Source organism: Penicillium nucicola (assembly GCF_028828085.1).
Source record: "Penicillium nucicola strain IBT 29836 chromosome Unknown utg000001l, whole genome shotgun sequence".
Classification (NCBI taxonomy): domain Eukaryota; kingdom Fungi; phylum Ascomycota; class Eurotiomycetes; order Eurotiales; family Aspergillaceae; genus Penicillium; species Penicillium nucicola.
In genome coordinates, this window is record NW_026643125.1 from 2,066,759 (window position 1) to 2,083,377 (window position 16,619).

A 16,619-nucleotide genomic window follows, 5' to 3' on the forward strand; every position below is an offset into this window, starting at 1 on the left:
CCAGCTATCTATCTATGAGCGGTGTGGTCTGGTAAGGGACAATGCGACTCAGCCAGCATTTCTAGATATTCGACCTCTCACCTCTCAGCTCATTCTTTGAGTTAGATCCTTGTGAGCCATTGATACGGGTTATTCGAAGGCGTAACAATACCGTGATAATTACAGCCGTTACATACCATACTTACTTCTACTATCTTTCCGTTAAAACCACGGATACCGTCATCCATACCGCCTGGTATGTAAATACTAAGGGATCGACCTTTATCTCTGCGGGGTCATGCAAAGCGAGATGCTGCTGCATAATGTCCGATTTCACGCCCGAGCGCTTACAGTACACTAGCTTTCAGACACCGAACAACTCCGCTGCCGCCAACGCACTGGGAATATGCTGGTATCAGTGACTTTGTCACGTTCGGAAAATTGGGGAAGTTGGCGGGATAGGCTACCAGAAGCTGTCTGCATGTACTTCTGGGGACAGTTTATCCACCGGGACTGTCCTGCTCTTACTGTCAATCATACGCATCACAAAGAGGCCAGACTAGGTGACCAAAAAGCCGCTTGTGAGCTCTGGTTAATAGATAATCTGCCTTGACAAAATTGAGTTTTCTCGCCGGCTTCTATTATACAGCTAGAGATGGCAGGTGTTGATCTACAGCAGTCTCTGGGCATCAGCCTGCCTCCGGGATTCTTCCTCGAAACCGCAGCAGCTCGGCCAGACATGTACAACTCCCTCTTTGATCCCTCTCACCCAATGAGCTCTCTCTGGCCCCAATTCATTACATCGACGCCTATTTCAGAAAAATACTGGTCACAATTGACAGCGATTCCGTTTTTCGCATCTTACCAGCTGATGATACTCCACAAAGATGTGGGGAACAAACACGAATCTGTGGTGGCTTGTGGAAATTCGATACCAGTATATTGTCCACTCAACGACTTGCCCGATGGTGGATGGGAAGCTGTCCTGCAGAGTGGCATTGAAAACTACCATGCCGGCCATAGACAGCCCCCCAATTTGCTGTCCGCGCTCGGTGTCACAGTAGTCCCTGCTCATCGACAGCACAGGCTGGCTGATATCTTGATCCAGGCTTTGAGATCGCTCGCTAGTCGGGCCCACTTCCAAGCCTTGGTCGTCCCATTGCGGCCAACCAGGAAGAGCGAGCATCCCATGGTGCCTTTGGAGGAGTACGTGCATTGGGAAATTGATGATCAAGCGCATCCTCAGGGTCGTATCCCGTATGATCCATGGCTGCGGAAACACCTCGCCTATGGTGGCCAAATTGTTCGAATTGCTCCCCGCAGTATGACAATTGCGGCGCATGAAGATCAATGGAAAGACTGGACAGGGTGTGACTTGGCTGTCTTAGCTGCGTCGTCCACGGCGACCTCGTCGGAGACCTATGTCGAAGTGCCTATTCCCCGTGCCCTGGTCCCTGTCCGATATGACCCCGTCTCCAAGATCGGTTCGTATGTGGAGCCCAATGTTTGGGTAGTGCACCCAATGCATTAACGTATCCGCAGCGTGTGGATGTTGAATGAGAGACAATTGGAAGTCTTTTTGGGTATTGCAGACCTGCAGTCAAATTTCAAGGCCCATCATATCAGGTGTGAGGAGAGTGGCCACATGCGAGATATAATTTGATGCTAAGTTGTACGTAAAGCCCCAGAGGAGGTATCAAAATATCAAAATCTTCATACCGTACCTTGACCTTCGAGTTGGAGAGATCTACAGTGTCTGTACATGCAGACTGAAACTTTCCAAACTCTCCAGGTCGTCAATTGTGATCGTTTGAGCAAAATTTACATCTTCGAATTTTGTTTTCATCTGTGACAAATGGCGCCTATCTTACACTGTATCGTTGAGGCAGACCCATGTCTTCATCAGGATGCCACTATCCAACCGATCTTTCATTCAAACAACTCAACACTGGTAGCCGTCCTGCGTGAAAACCAATATCAGTCTAGTGTGACCTACCACAAGCTCGACGATGATAGACTGATCCCAGATGTCTTGGGATATTCTTATCTTCAAGATGTTATAGACCAGGGGAACAAGCAATCCTCCGGCAAACTTCACGCCCGAGTGATACAAGCCTACTCAAAGATTCACTCTCTGCTTACTCCGACAACCAAATTCAGTACGATAGGCTCGTACACAAAGGCCCGAGAGCACCAAATCTCCTCGGTTGTTCTTCATGACAAGAGATGTGCTTTCATGGAGCGACTGGAACCGCCTCCAAACACGAAGTCAACTACAGTGAATACTGTGTTCGCTCAAGTCAATTTACAGACACCAATTGGCCCCTCTTTGGATCAATTCGTCAATTGCCGTTCATCCAATATCAAAGCAAATGATTTGAAGGACTCCGCCAACGGTCTTTATCGCCCTATCACAATCAGTACAGGCATATGCCTGTTCTCATCTCGCCTGCTAGGATTCATCCCTACAAATGGACTATCCACGTCCAATGACACTGCAAAGACAGTCATCCCCCCACTGCCATACAGTACGGCTCCAACTTTCTACGAGCTTGAAACATGCGCACGGATGGCGATGACTATTGCAGGCCTGGCCCTTACAGCTAGCACAGGGGGCGTAGCTGGCTCTCGACCAATTGTTGTGAGACTGGATGTGCCTTCTCTCCAGTATTACTGCTACCCATTGGAGCTTCTTGAAGCAGGACTTGTGAGCTTCGAATACGTGGAAGAGTGGTTCAGACTGGTTGATCGCCGGCATCGGCAGGTCGCAACCTTGTTGAAAGAAACCATCATTGAGGAAGTCGGTCGACGGGGCGGTCATGTTCAGGTAGAAGTCACCTCAGGCACTATAGCCGCAACTCAGCTTTTGCGTCTATGTGTGCTTGATCGAAGAGAGTTACCGAATGTGAACGACATGCTATTTGTGCTGGAGTGGATTGGTCCCTATCAGGCAGCATGGCGAGAATTCTTGGAACTCTCTGGTGATAGCCAAAGGCCCAAAGATCTTCGCAGTCTTGCACTAATGGCTTATGTCTTTGAGGTGATGTATCCTGCATTGCATCAGGCAACTACCAAGTCTCGACATGGGCAGGGCGAGCAGAGTGGTCGCCCTTTACTGATTCAGGTAGATGATATCGCTGAATGGAGAATCTTTGACCGCGCAGACAAGCTTCTCAAGCGCCTGAAAGAGCGACGGCATGGTCTTGATGCCCTTTTGGTTGGCGTGTTTCCCTCACCGCGAATCTTTACGAGTGAGGACCAAGGACGCTCTACCCTGTTCCTTCATGACCCTGGTCTCAAGATTTCGCAGATTTGTTCTCCATCTAGTGATGGGGAGAAGGGATCATCTGTTGTGGGTCCATTGGATGTCATTGGTCAGGTCTATGGAAGAGAAATCCAGGAGACACTCGTGCGACTGACCAAGAAACGTGGTTTGTCTACTACAGATTGAGTAGAACTAGATTAGATCCTCAGTTTCAACATTTTCAAGCTATATTATTATGAAAATTTTACATGTTATTGTGGTTTGTGAGAAATTGGATATCCGCTAGAATTCCAACCAGTGGGTTATTATCTAACCCCGCGGGCAACAGACAAGAACCTGTAGACCTCAATAGCTGTACCTTAGCTGTACCTGAATATTCGGCTCTTCTAAGATGACCCTCCTGCATCCTTGGCTACTAGGTACCCGATGATACTCTAGAAATGCATTGGGCATCTCAAAATGACACATGTATATGCAAAGCTCAATAGCTCCTCCTGAAGATAACAAAACAAAGTAAGTTTAGTGGCTGGAGGGGCAAGCCGCGCTGCATACAGTAAACCAAAAGTGAGGTAAATATAAATTTTCTATGATGCATATGCAACTAGTGATTAGCTACGTACTGCACGTGAGATTGTTTGACGCCACCTGCGTATATTCGCCCCTGCACATCTGCAACCACGGCCCCACGAGGCGCTCGATACATCACAACGATTCATTTACCCTCTGGAGTTTGCCGTACCTCAGGTACCAACTGAAATATTTTTGGGAAATCACTAACCTTACCTGGTATCCATCCATACATTACCACCCAGGCAACTGTATTTCGAGGTTCCCCGAGGCCCATATCTCGGTATAGAAATATTCATGGCTCTGTATTTGAATTACAATAATCAACGTATGGTATGGTATTTATACGGTAATTTGAGAGCCTTGTTCCACTGTACGCTTTTCGGGGTAAGCTGCACCTTGGTGTACTTTACGCTTGTAAATTAAAGGTAATTCCGGAAGTGCCCATACCTAGGTCCTTGATATGGGGAGCTGTGGGTGAAAGCTTTACTTTTTGTTTCTTTGGAAGCTCCCAGTACTCTTGTCTCATCATCGTGGTCAATCGGCCGAAGCATTCACATAGGCTACGCTTAGGGCCTCTCAAAATGCCGCGTGTAGTTATTGTTGGTGCTGGTATGCAAAATTAATACGTTCAAGTTATTGAGATCGATAAGTTTGACAATCTCTTCATTCCAGGACTATACGGCCTCATTGCTGCCAAAACATACCTCCAAGTGGTGGACCCTAATTATCCAAACAACCACCAGCAATGCCAAAATACCGACGAGGTCCCCGAATCCTTCCAGAAACCGAAATATTCTCAATCAACACAAGATGAAACTGAGCTTCTTCTCCTAGAATCTGGGTCAAGCCTTGGGGGAACATGGGCCGAGGAGCGGCTTTATCCAAATCTACTGAGCCAAAACTCGGAGGGTCTGTACGAGTTCAGCGACATGCCTCTGTCGGAGCAGGCCATGGAACAAGTCGAGGGCGAAGAGCAGACAAATCAAGACACTCCGGTGGAGGATCGCTTCATTCCAGGGTGGAAGTTGAGTCGATATCTCACAGCCTGGAGTCATAAGTGGCACCTGCCTCAGTACATGCGGTTCAATTGGCAGGTTAGTCACCTCAAGGAGAAAGAAAATTATACGATCTAACCAGAGGACAACAAACAGGTGACCAAAATCAGCCGCCTGCCAACTAAGGAATGGGAGTTGGGAATAGTCATTCACCCAGAACAACCTTCGCAGACAAGATCTATAACTATCATCTGCGACAAACTTATCCTGTCACCAGGACTGACATCCGTGCCGAATATCTTGAATTTCTCACCTGCAAGTGGCCAGCCCTCTGCCTCTGCAGACCATGTCATCCATGCCAAAGAAGTCGGTCAATGGTGCCGTGATAATTTGGGCTACCAGCCGATACCGGAACAAGATGCTCAATCGGGGGAGGCAGGTTCATCAAATGATAGCGCGAGACCAAGCCGTGTACCCCGGCGGGTTGCAATCTACGGCGGTGCAAAATCTTCCTTTGATCTTGTCCACATGTTTGCAACGCTTCACTCAAAAGACCCTAGTTTTCATTTGAGGGGATTAGACGAAACTGATGCGATTGAGCCGGTGCAGGTGCACTGGATCATTCGTGATGGGGGTTCCGGACCTGCTTGGATGTCCCCGCCTCGCTCCAATATGCCCAATGGCCAGAGTATAGCCAGTGACAAAGTCGCCAGTACGCGTTTTGTGGGCGTCCTCAGCCCGTGTACACCATTGGTACCGAAACGTCTTACCCTTCGTCGCTCGTCTAATTTCTTGGGTTGGAAGCTTACAACGGAGGGCTCATGGCTAGCCCGTATTCTTCACGGGAATCCGATAGGCCGATATTTTGTGCGAAGATTCTGGAAGGCACTTGATAAGTCGTGGGCAGAGTTCGCTGGATACAGCAGTGCTCTTGATGACGGGAAGATGGAGCGGCTCCGTCCAACGAACAGGTAAGCTCCTCAATTTCGCCTCTCTTTCTGATGGGATTACTGACATATCAAGTATAATCTACTGTGGAGCCCCATTGGGAATTGCCAACCAGCGTGGCTTCTGGGACGCTGTACGTGCACCAAATGTACACATTCACCGTTCCGTGATCGAGTCGGTCTCTGGGGATTTGTCTTCAAACGATGGAGTCGTCATCACTCTAGCTGATGGTACAACTATCCCTTTGACTAATCTTCTTATTCAAGCCACGGGATGGAAGCCCACTGTTCCTATAGAGTTTTCGCCTCCGTCACTGATCCTTCAATTGGGACTCTCATGTCCAGTTCCGAGAACTATCCTTACGAACACGGATGTCGGCCAAGATATCAAGATTGACGCCGAAATAAAAAGGCTGATTGAATACTGGGAAAATATTGATTCAGTGTCTGCATCTCGCATCCGGCGGGTTTTCGGGCCGAACAGTAAACCGCCAAAGGATGTGGTCTTCAATGACACGGCGCCAACAGATGATTTTGAAAACAGCCCATATCGACTATTCCGTCGCATGGTAGCTCCAGAACTTGTTGAAGAAGGCGACCGATCTTTTGTTGCTCTGGGCTTTGTTCTCACAGCTACCACTGCTGTTGTGGCGGAAGTTCAGGCGCTATGGGCAGCTGCCTTTCTCACGGGTGGTCTAGATAATACCAAGTGTTCCAAAAGTGCCGATGAAAATCACGATGCCCTCAATTTCAATGGGCTGACTCGCAATGAAATAGACAGAGATATCTCAGAAGATGTGGTCTGGGGAGGTTTGACTGGGGTTGGCCCTGGTGTGGATACCCTCACTGTTAGTTTTCTGCCTTGCCCCATTTTCAGACATACACTGACCATATACCAGTACAATGACATGCTTCTCCGAGATCTGGGTCTCTGTCCGTATCGGATGGGTGGCGGGTTTTTCAATGAGCTTACAAGTGTCTATACGCCAAAGGCGTACCGTGGAATTGTAGAGGAGTGGAAGACGAAGCGAAGGTAGATTTCTAGACCCAATATGAAGACTACTTGGGCGTACCAATTCCTTAAAGATAGTGAAAATTTCCACGAGGACGTTTCTCATCCTAAAAACTAAACATATTGTTTTTCTACCAGCAACATGACCAGTTCCGAAATGAGAGGGGTTATCTCTTCTGGCTTTCTCCAAACATCATCATGCGAACCAGCCAAGTCAAACCGAGTATGACATACCGCTCCGGGGGGAAGAGAACATTCCATCACAGTTTCAAACTGCGTAGACTGATCCAAAGGAACGAGTTCATCGTGAGGAGAATGCACCAACATCACGAATTGTGCATTGGACCACGATGATCCATATGTCGTTGCTTTCGCAGGGGATGCAAGGTCCCAAGTGCAACCATCGGGACCTTCGTTGTTTTCCGAATAATTATAGCCCCCTGGTCCAAAGGCGCTTTCCAACATATGCAAATATTCTTCTCTATACTCAACGACCGGCCATATGGAGCTCAGCAGTTTTCGAAAGTCGTAAATACCGCTAGCCCCCAAGATTGCCAGCGGCTTCTTTGGAGTTGATGAAGATTCGGGCTCGGCGGCAAATTGAAATGCCAATGTAGCTCCTGCACTGTGCCCGAAAAGAATATACCGGTCTTCAAATCCGTATCGAGAATTGAGGAACTCAATAGCCCGCTGCACATCCTCAAGATGGTCAGGGTGTCGCGCGTTGCGCCCCTCCGACGGATCACCAGACAAACGGTAGTTGACAGCGGCGAAACCAGCGATATGAGTCAGAACTTTTTCTTCTTTCAAAAGCTCGCTTTGTATATCGCGGAAACTGTTGGATTGTATATTGGGGTCGCTCCAGCCCCCTCCATGAATGTAGCTAGCATGAGGTTAGCCCTTGCTTCGTCAAAGGTTCCATATTACTCACATTAACCAAAAGCGGGGAATTGAATCTTTGAGCGATGTGTTCACTTCGCAAATGTCGACAGTGTGATAGGCCGTCGAATCATTAGAGAAGAGATAAGGAACCCCATTCATGTGTTGATATTGTTCAGCCATCATAGCGAACCGTGTGTGAACACACTGATCAAACGCTTCGGTCGATGATGTAGAAAGTAAATTGATTCTCTGCAGAGGAGAACAGGTTACTTCTCTGAATTGACGAGTGAGCTATTGCCCCTCTCTAATCCGGAAATGGCAAAGCTACTATTTATGGACTTAGTGTCAAATTCTCTCAAGACAGTGTATAGTATCTTGGTCTATCTAGAACTAGCAAGCTCAAGCTGATTAACTCTATTCTCATGTTGTCATAGAACATTTTCGAGATGATTGAAGCAACTTCCTGGTCAGACTCCTTTCTTCGGTACTTTTCTCCCGCCTGAATGGATGTGCAGGGGATGCTAAATGCTACTCTGACTATCCGAATATGAGTTTGTTACTTGGATGCCGGAGCACTGGGAGGAATGAGAGCTATGCGTCACTTGGTGATTAGATGGGGGACACGTAGACATCGGAAGATATCAGAAAACTCACTCTTGTGTCGAAGAAACATACTGGCTACCAGCAAAGTACCGGATCCAACGCCCAGGAGGGTAAAGATAGCATAAGGCTGCGTCTTAACTATGATTCCATATGCGTAGTTCATGCCAGCAGGAATAAGAATTCGGAAGATCGCATGAAGAAAGTTTAGCGCGCCCAGCAGCGCTCCCTGGCGCTCCTCGGGAACCATCTTAGTCAAACAAGATGACATGATAGGCGAAAGAGGAGCACTAGATCCTGCAATGAGTGATCCAGCAATGGCTCCGAGAGACGAGGGGAACAACCCAATTGTAATGTATCCTGCCGTTTGCAAGAGAAGACAGGTACGTATTGTGCCCAGCTCCCCAGGACCAAATGTCGTTTGGGCTTGGCCTTCAGATTGACTCTCGGACTCTTGACGCCGTTGAAAGAGTGACGCAAATAGCGGGAAAATAGCAACAAGAACCAATATACTCCATAGATTCACACCGGTGAGGAATGCGCTTTGAGCAGAAGATCTCCAATGGAACATATATGCGGAGTAGGCCAGTTGCAAGGGAGTGAGTCCCATGATCACTCCGAATACAGCTGCCTCTGTGAACGCGAGAATGAACATGTTCGTTTGAGAGGATCGATCCGACGGAATGAGAGCGCGAGCAGAAGAGATAACCCCAAAGAAACCCGGCTCAGCTTCTGATTTGCCTTGTTTTGCTGCATTTTGCTCTGTACTTCGAGGCTCTGACGTTGATCCAAGAGACTCAGGGAGCACCAGAGCGAAAAGCACTATCAGCGACAGATGGATTGTAAATGCTATCCAATACGCCTGAATCAGAGAATCAGAAATCGTGAGTAAGCCACCTGCTATCAAAGGACCGAGTGCAAGGGCGCTCATAAATGCTGCTTGTATGAAACTGAAACTTGATACTCGAGCCTCTGGCGTACTGATATCCGATATGTAAGCCTGCGAAGCAGTCGTCGCAGTGATAATCGAACCACTGAGACCATCCATGGCGTATCCAACGAGAAGCCATTTCACATCGACTTCATTGGGATAATACAAGGCAGCAAGAACAATAATGTCGGCTAGCAATGGTCCAAGTACACTGAATACTAGAATGGGTTTGCGGCCGATCTTATCAGAGAACCCCATGATATTGGGGCCTGCAATGGCCCCCAGAATACCAGAAATCACTTGACCATAAATGTAAAATTGTGACAAGTCGGATTGCACTTGTGTATTTCCGTCACATCGCTCCATGTCAAACTGGAAATTGGTTTTGTCTGGGGAGTGTCGCTGATGGCAAATCAGTCCCAATGTGGCATTGAATTCTGGGATAATCAAGCTGCCAGCAGTGATTGAATACAGAGTATACATAGGCAGTAGCCACATCGCCTGGTATGAGAGTTAGCATCTCGACACATTTTGAGACACATCTTTGGCCGAACACATTAGGCTTAACATACAGATGGCTTCCGGCATTGAATCCATAAGGATTTGAATCTAGGTTGCTTTTCAGTGGGATCAGAGGACTTGGTGAGAAGTGGCTCTATCTCATTTTCGGGGCCCCTTTTAGAAGTCATCGTGTAAAGAAATTGTATGAAGAAATGCAGAGCTACCAATTTGCATGAGAACCGGGAGTACAGGCTCATTTATGTAGCACCTTAGTTAGGCTGTAACATACACGACAACAGTGAAACAATACCATACTAGTATCAGCACAGGGACGTGCATCAAATTGTGGATTCAAGTCAACTGCTACTGATACCGACGGTTTCATGTGTACTACTTTCCACTCGTATTCAATGGTATTGAATCGATCCGTATTTTTCGTTACTCAGACCACCTTTTGGAATCGCACGGGAACCTCAACAGGCGGAAACAGTACCGGTCTCCTAAACATATGATCGTTAACAAGATATGACTAGGCTTGACAATAAACGTACTGGTCATAGGCAATACCCTCTGGGCAATCGACAATGGAAGTTGAAAATTCCATATAGGTTGCTGCGAGGAGCATTTTGATTTCTGGAGCGTCAGTACCCTCAAAACAAAATAGGAAGCTTAGTATATCTAACCATAAAGAGCGTATTCTCGCGCGACACATCCGTGTGTCCCACTCCCAAAATACCATAGGTGATTCCTCATCTCCTGAGGCTGGATTCTACCAGACAACCTGGGGTCAACGAATTCCTTGTTATCCAGCCATCTTTCTGGCCAAAAGCATAATGACTGAGGGAAAATCTCTTCATTCAAATGCAAGGCTTCTCGCGTGGAGCTCACAACAGTACCGGCTGGAAGGAAGATAGATTGTCCTGTGATATGTCGAGGGATCCAATAACCCCCATCTGGAATCAGGCGAGGTGTGAGAGCTTTGACTTCCGTGTGTGTTCTCATCAGTTCACAAACGACGGCATTGAAAAATGGCAGTGAATCAAGATCATCGATAGAAAGAGTATCGAGGGAAAACGGTTTCAACTCCGATCTAAGCCGCTCTTGAATATCAGTGTAGATAGATAATATATAGACACTGTACGTATGCACGACAGCCAAGTTCTTCTTTGCAGTTACTACAACATCAATTAGCGTCGTGAATGGACGGTTGGACCAAACTCTTACTGAAGTGGTCCAGCAGCTCCGCAGCGACCTCTTCCTCTTGTAATCCAGCACTGTAGAGTGCATCTGCAGTGCAATGACTAACTCTTCGATGAGTAGGTGCTAGGTTTGCCGCTCGATATGCACGGCACATTTCCAGACACCAGTTTTCCAGCTTGCACTTGGCAATTTTCGCTGCATCTGGAGAGCCAACACGAAAGTCTTTCAGCCATGAGCAGAACTGGATAAATTTGTTTTTGTCATTCAAAAATATAGTTGAGAACTTAGGTGTAAAAGCAAATGCAGTCAAGAAATCCATATCAAAGGCTTCATGCACAGGTCGTACGTCTCGAACCACGGAGGACGCATGAGGAATTTCCGCTTGCCGTATCATTCGCTCTACTAATATTTCACGAGTCACATCTCTAACATGAGAGGAGTCTCTCAAAGACTTTGAAAAGACGTTGCTGAGAATTCGTCGTCGCGCACTATGATCTTTCGGACGTGTCATGCCAAAAAGCGACGATTTCCTTTGATTCAAATCAGCACCCAGTCAATCATGTTGATCTAATATAAAACGTAATATACCCATAGAACAGCTTCTTTTCTGGACTCTCATACCACTCTGGCCATTTCAAGAAGCTGGCATAGAGTGTTCTGACTAGTGAGGCGTCCGTAACGACAACCTCGTTTTGTCCAATTCGCACCACTGGGCCTCTCTTTGACACAGTGGAAGATATTTGTTGAGAAAGAACACCCGGTGGAGTGTCAATTGCTGACTTGAATCTAGCTGAAAACGATGTATGTGGTAATGCCCATAGGGGAAAACGTTGGTAAATGATCCATCGTAGTGTAAGGAGCAGCAGCAGGGCTCCCACCACGGCGGTGAACAGTTGTGTTTCCATGCTGGCGCCAGAGGTGAAGGTAAATAGCATTGAGAAAGGAAAAGAATGACAATCAAATGAAAGAGAAACGGCGAAGAGATTCAACAACCTTTAGGTAACGGTGTGTGTTATGTACTGTGTACTTTACCGTTCTTTTTGCGTTTGAATACAGATCGCGTAATTTTGGGGTTGCGCACAGAATACTGCAGCTTGAGTCTCCAACTTCGCGTCTCCATTCCTTGTTCTGCATTTTTTATCTTTTTTATCAATGTGACTAGGTATTTCAACACTTTCTAGCATATCGAAGTTTGGAGCACCGTCATAACATACCTTCTTAGACAACAGTATAACTCTGAAAACTGTTAACAGTCTCATTTCGGCATGTCACTTCACTTGCTGCTTTGCAGTTTAGCGTTCCTCGCAACGCTCACACTTTACAAATGGCTATCTCCCAATTTATCACTCCCTATGGTCGGTATTGGGCCATCGCATCCGATGTCAAACCTTCTCTCCCGGATAGCCAGTGTCTTCAAAAGCAAAACCTGGATTGACAGAGGCTATCAATTAGTTTGTGCAAATTGCTTACAACATGTCGGAGATTATCTTCTAATTTATCACAGTATTCACGTGAAAATCGACCATTCATGGTATCTAGTCTTTTAGAAGAGCCATCTTTGGTCGTACTGCCTCCATCTATGACCTCAGAGCTCATCCTGGCCAAAGAAACCGATCTATCATTCTGGCATGCCCTTGATGACATCGTTTTCTCTGAACATGCTTTTTACTCTCCTCGTATATTATCTCTTCCGTTGCAAACCACCATCATGAGGCGCCATTTGGGATCTGGTGCTCAGCGTTTCATGCCCGAGATGATTGACCAACTCAGAAATACTCTGGATCGAGAATGGGGTCCCGCAAAAACGAAACAGTGGAAATCTGTCAATCTCTTTGATTCATTACTCAACGTGGTTAATAACATGGTGAGCGTGGTATTCGTTGGAAATGACTTGGGTAAGATGGGCCTTCTTGACCCTTTCACTTGTATTCCGATCTTTGTAGCTAATCTCCTCTGTGTAGCCAATGATGAAGAATTTCAGACTAGTATCACCAAACATACAGAGCAAGTCTTTTTTACAATGTCTGTACTCAGGTTTGTGCCTCGAAAGCTAAAAAGCTGGCTTTGTCCAATCATCCGTCGATCTCAAGACAAGTACAGGACTGAAGTTGAGAAAAAGCTCATGCCTATAATTACTGAGCGGTTGAGGCAGCTGAGGGAAGGAAATAATAAGAGTCAAGATAAGCCAGTATGTGATTCTTCGATGCAACAAGTACATGACTAACTCTCGTTTGGCAGGACGATCTACTACAATGGCTTATTGACTGTCAAGCATCTTTGAAAGACTCTAAAGAGCGATCAATCGAGCTTGAGCCGAGAATGATAGTTACCCGCATCTTAATGTCCTACTTTGTCTCGGTCTTTCTCGTTAACGTGGCACTCTTCAATGCCGTCTCAATAATGGAGCGACTGCCTGAGGCCAATTATTGGTCGGTGATTTATACTGAAGCCCGCAACATACTACATGTCGATCAGAGTGAATGGAACAAGCAAAAGGTCGATAATCTCTGGAAAACGGAAAGTTTTGTGAAAGAGAGCATGCGCTTTGTCGGGGACGCTTGCTTTGAAATGCGACGAAAGGTGAGGAACGAAAACAAGAAGAGACAAAATAAAGATTGGACAATATACGTGCAATCAAGTCCAATACAGTGCTAATTGTTCTCTCCTCCTTGGCTCAGGTTATGACTCCGAGTGGCATCAACCTTTCAGATGGCACCCATTTACCGTTCGGCACAACGGTAGGGCTTCCTTCTAACGCCATACACAACGATGATCAATTTTATCCTGAAGCGAAGTTGTTCGACGGTTTACGCTTCCTGAAGCTCCGAGAGAGCCATGATATGAATACAGCACGAGGATCATTGTTGACTGCCACTAGCAACACTTTCCTTCAGTTTGGCCATGGCAAGCATGGATGGTGAGTGTTGATATCTTTACATTTTTGAATGATTGACAGTCTAATGAATCCTCAAGTCCTGGAAGATTCCTTGCAGCCGATATCCTTAAACTTATACTTGCCGAGATGACTCTACGATTTGAGATAAAATGGGATGAGAAGCCAGAAGAAAGCAGTTGGTTTGGTAATTCCCTACTGCCGGGTCAAAAAACATTCATCTCTGTCTTTCCAAGAGACTTTGAGTAACTTGGAATGAATATCACTTAGAAATTTTGTATCGCACATGGTGTTAAGAATTCTGTGATCAATATAGGAGAAGGTTCCCAGGTGTAGGTGCATGCGAAATTAGGGCTACTTGGATACAATATACGTACATTGCTTTTCACCTTCAAAGTGATGTTCTTTCCTTCCAATAGTTCTCATTTTGCCTCTCACGTCCTCGCGCCGTCAATACTTTCAAGGTTGCCGAGGTGTAGAGTACAGTAATACTTACCGACATCTGAATACAATACCTAGGTATTGAGATTTTGGAATATTACACAATTACGAGTATGGTATCGTTGTATGTCAACTTTTCAGTGTTGTACTTTTTGTATTCAAGTAACGTATCTGTACCATATGTTTTGTCTCCACCTAGGCCCGGCCCGTACACGCCCACGGGTGTAAGAGGCGCCCGTAATCATGTTGCACTCTACACATCGAGTCTATCCAACCCCTCTTTGCTCACAGATTGTGATAGTGTTAAACTACCTACCTGGAACATACATCCGCTTTGACCTCGGCTATGCAATGTGACTAGGTCCGATGTGCATGGGCTTAGAGACCATCCGGCTATCATCATCGTTGGATTTCATTCGAATCTGCAGCCACAGTCTTAGTTCACGGATCTCGGTAAGAGGCAAACAGCGGTCAAGGATCTCACGTATATCTCTGCCAAGATTAAGTGCAGAACTAGGGCAGCCCAGAAGGCCATGCCGATTCCCGCACGGCCCCAAGCAGTGAGTTCCTCGAGGGATCCACTTAGATCAGCCTTCACGGCGACAATAGTACCTGCATGACCGCCATTCTCCGCCATGCAAGCGGGGTAAGTCTTCCATAAATGCGATGGCTCAGGGGAAACAGCAAGATCGTCGATCAAGGTACCACAAGAGAATGCCACGTAGCCGAGGGTCCAGCCCATAACCTCTGGTATAATTAGATACACTGAGGAGAATGATCCGGTCGACATTACAGCTAGTGTTCGAAGGATAAACTCTCGGTGGCGCCGAATGTCGATCGCTCTGTATCGTGAGAGATCTCGAGCATCGGGATTGGATGCCCCGTGGAGCTTGAGGCGGAGACGTGATAGAGTGACGTTAGTCGCGATGCAGAAAAATGAGGTGGCAAGGAAACAGATGGTCAGCACGCCTGTTAGCATGATAGATAAGCGAACTGAGGGGTTTTCAGCTGCGCCAAATGCATGCACAGCGACCATGATGCCGCTTGGTGCCCCAAATCCCATCATGATGAAAAATGCCTCGCCAAGGCTCCGGTGGATTGACATGTAGTTCTGAAGAAGAAGTTAATGTTCCACTTCTGTGGACTCGATTCTGCATTTCCGGGGACGGACCCATAAGTCACACATACATTGCGAAATTGAGGGATGAATTGCAAGAGTGCAATTACCGAGCAAGCTGTAGGCCGACAAAGTCAGCCAAGATCATCAACAAGATCTGTACTTAGACCTACGCAGAACACATGCGAGATGCGCACGAAATAATGCTGTGGAGTGGCCGTCAGAAACTGCGAAATTTCAAGAGTCAAGATAAAACAAGAGCAATTGAGGTTTTACTTTTATATCCGGCTATTCGGGTCATCCACGAATATTCGCCTGGTAGAGCATTGACTTGGAATGAGCCTTCAAAATCCAGCTTTCTCATATTCCAAATGTTAAAGGCGGCAAAATAACCTCCAATAACGGCCCCTTGGGTTTCAAAATCAACATTCAATCCTTGAAAAGGTAACAAAAGAGAGGAGATATTTCGATCAACTTACATAGCCAAAAGGTAGACCATTTCTGAAATCCCAATCTGTTCAGGTTTTTTTGTGCTTTAGGGGCCAATTTAGGCTTTGAAGAAATCATGTTCAACATTGATCGGAGGATCTCACTCGCGTTTGGTGATTGATGGAAGCTTCAAAAAGATAGACTGTCAAACGAGTATACAAATTCAAATATGTATCGATCGACTTTGGAATGATTACAACCTTGGAGGGGACCGCTATATATACTTAACTAGTGGAAGCGGTCTGTATAGCATCAGAGAGAACTTGAATACTTCAATTGCCTCGGAAATACGACTTAGGAAGGACCCGCTTATCGGGGCTTCCTTGGATATGCAGAGTGCAAGTCCGTGCCTTGGTAGTACGGTAGGTAGCCCGACGCAATTTCTAGAGTTGAAATATATATACGTGTCTATCTGCATTCATCTCAACATCATTTCCACCTTTCCAAAGTTTCAACATTAAAGCTGAACTGCACGTGGTTGAAGATGTTCAAGTATTGGCAATCGGATCTATTGAATGCCACCACTTGGCCCTCATTCTCTATCCATTCCGTGGACTTGTTGCAGTTCCAAGAAACGACAATATGCAATTTCAAAACGAGCAGTCCCCAGGTAATAGGGACATTTTTCATATGCAGTGTGATTCTGTATTTTGGATATGTTTTGGCCCGAGACCCATTGTCTCACGTTCCCACACTACACTGGTCCACTCCTTTGTCACGATTAAACCAGCTCTACACAACCTACTATCATGATCGCCATTTCGCCAATTATGAAGCGCACAAAGAAATTCCTGGAA

At 46.4% G+C, this 16,619-nt stretch overlaps 8 protein-coding genes across 8 annotated transcripts; 4 read left to right on the forward strand and 4 right to left on the reverse strand.

The window, feature by feature from the left end:
- Window positions 1–634: 634 nt before the first annotated feature.
- N7511_000788 (uncharacterized protein) lies at window positions 635–1,510 on the forward strand (the record flags this gene model as incomplete). Its single annotated transcript, XM_057123213.1, has 1 exon — window positions 635–1,510. The coding sequence occupies one exon, from the start codon at window positions 635–637 to the stop codon at window positions 1,508–1,510; it is 876 nt and encodes a 291-aa protein (XP_056988946.1).
- A 324-nt stretch (window positions 1,511–1,834) lies between these two features.
- Window positions 1,835–3,430, forward strand: N7511_000789 (uncharacterized protein; the record flags this gene model as incomplete). Its single annotated transcript, XM_057123214.1, has 1 exon — window positions 1,835–3,430. One exon carries the CDS (start codon window positions 1,835–1,837, stop codon window positions 3,428–3,430), a length of 1,596 nt encoding a protein of 531 aa, XP_056988947.1.
- A 965-nt stretch (window positions 3,431–4,395) lies between these two features.
- Window positions 4,396–6,793, forward strand: N7511_000790 (uncharacterized protein; the record flags this gene model as incomplete). The annotated part of the gene is made up of 5 exons (XM_057123215.1): window positions 4,396–4,423; window positions 4,487–4,908; window positions 4,966–5,780; window positions 5,833–6,604; window positions 6,656–6,793. 5 exons carry the CDS (start codon window positions 4,396–4,398, stop codon window positions 6,791–6,793), a joined length of 2,175 nt encoding a protein of 724 aa, XP_056988948.1.
- Window positions 6,794–6,882: 89 nt separating this feature from the next.
- N7511_000791 (alpha/beta hydrolase) lies at window positions 6,883–7,833 on the reverse strand (the record flags this gene model as incomplete). The annotated part of the gene is made up of 2 exons (XM_057123216.1): window positions 6,883–7,651; window positions 7,700–7,833. The coding sequence occupies 2 exons, from the start codon at window positions 7,831–7,833 to the stop codon at window positions 6,883–6,885; spliced, it is 903 nt and encodes a 300-aa protein (XP_056988949.1).
- Window positions 7,834–8,206: 373 nt separating this feature from the next.
- Window positions 8,207–9,870, reverse strand: N7511_000792 (uncharacterized protein; the record flags this gene model as incomplete). Its single annotated transcript, XM_057123217.1, has 3 exons — window positions 8,207–8,241; window positions 8,326–9,682; window positions 9,754–9,870. 3 exons carry the CDS (start codon window positions 9,868–9,870, stop codon window positions 8,207–8,209), a joined length of 1,509 nt encoding a protein of 502 aa, XP_056988950.1.
- A 490-nt stretch (window positions 9,871–10,360) lies between these two features.
- N7511_000793 (cytochrome P450) lies at window positions 10,361–11,393 on the reverse strand (the record flags this gene model as incomplete). The annotated part of the gene is made up of 2 exons (XM_057123218.1): window positions 10,361–10,857; window positions 10,907–11,393. 2 exons carry the CDS (start codon window positions 11,391–11,393, stop codon window positions 10,361–10,363), a joined length of 984 nt encoding a protein of 327 aa, XP_056988951.1.
- Window positions 11,394–13,282: 1,889 nt separating this feature from the next.
- N7511_000794 (cytochrome P450) lies at window positions 13,283–13,803 on the forward strand (the record flags this gene model as incomplete). The annotated part of the gene is made up of 2 exons (XM_057123219.1): window positions 13,283–13,462; window positions 13,561–13,803. 2 exons carry the CDS (start codon window positions 13,283–13,285, stop codon window positions 13,801–13,803), a joined length of 423 nt encoding a protein of 140 aa, XP_056988952.1.
- A 757-nt stretch (window positions 13,804–14,560) lies between these two features.
- N7511_000795 (uncharacterized protein) lies at window positions 14,561–15,321 on the reverse strand (the record flags this gene model as incomplete). The annotated part of the gene is made up of 2 exons (XM_057123220.1): window positions 14,561–14,638; window positions 14,701–15,321. The coding sequence occupies 2 exons, from the start codon at window positions 15,319–15,321 to the stop codon at window positions 14,561–14,563; spliced, it is 699 nt and encodes a 232-aa protein (XP_056988953.1).
- Between the last annotated feature and the right edge of the window lie 1,298 nt (window positions 15,322–16,619).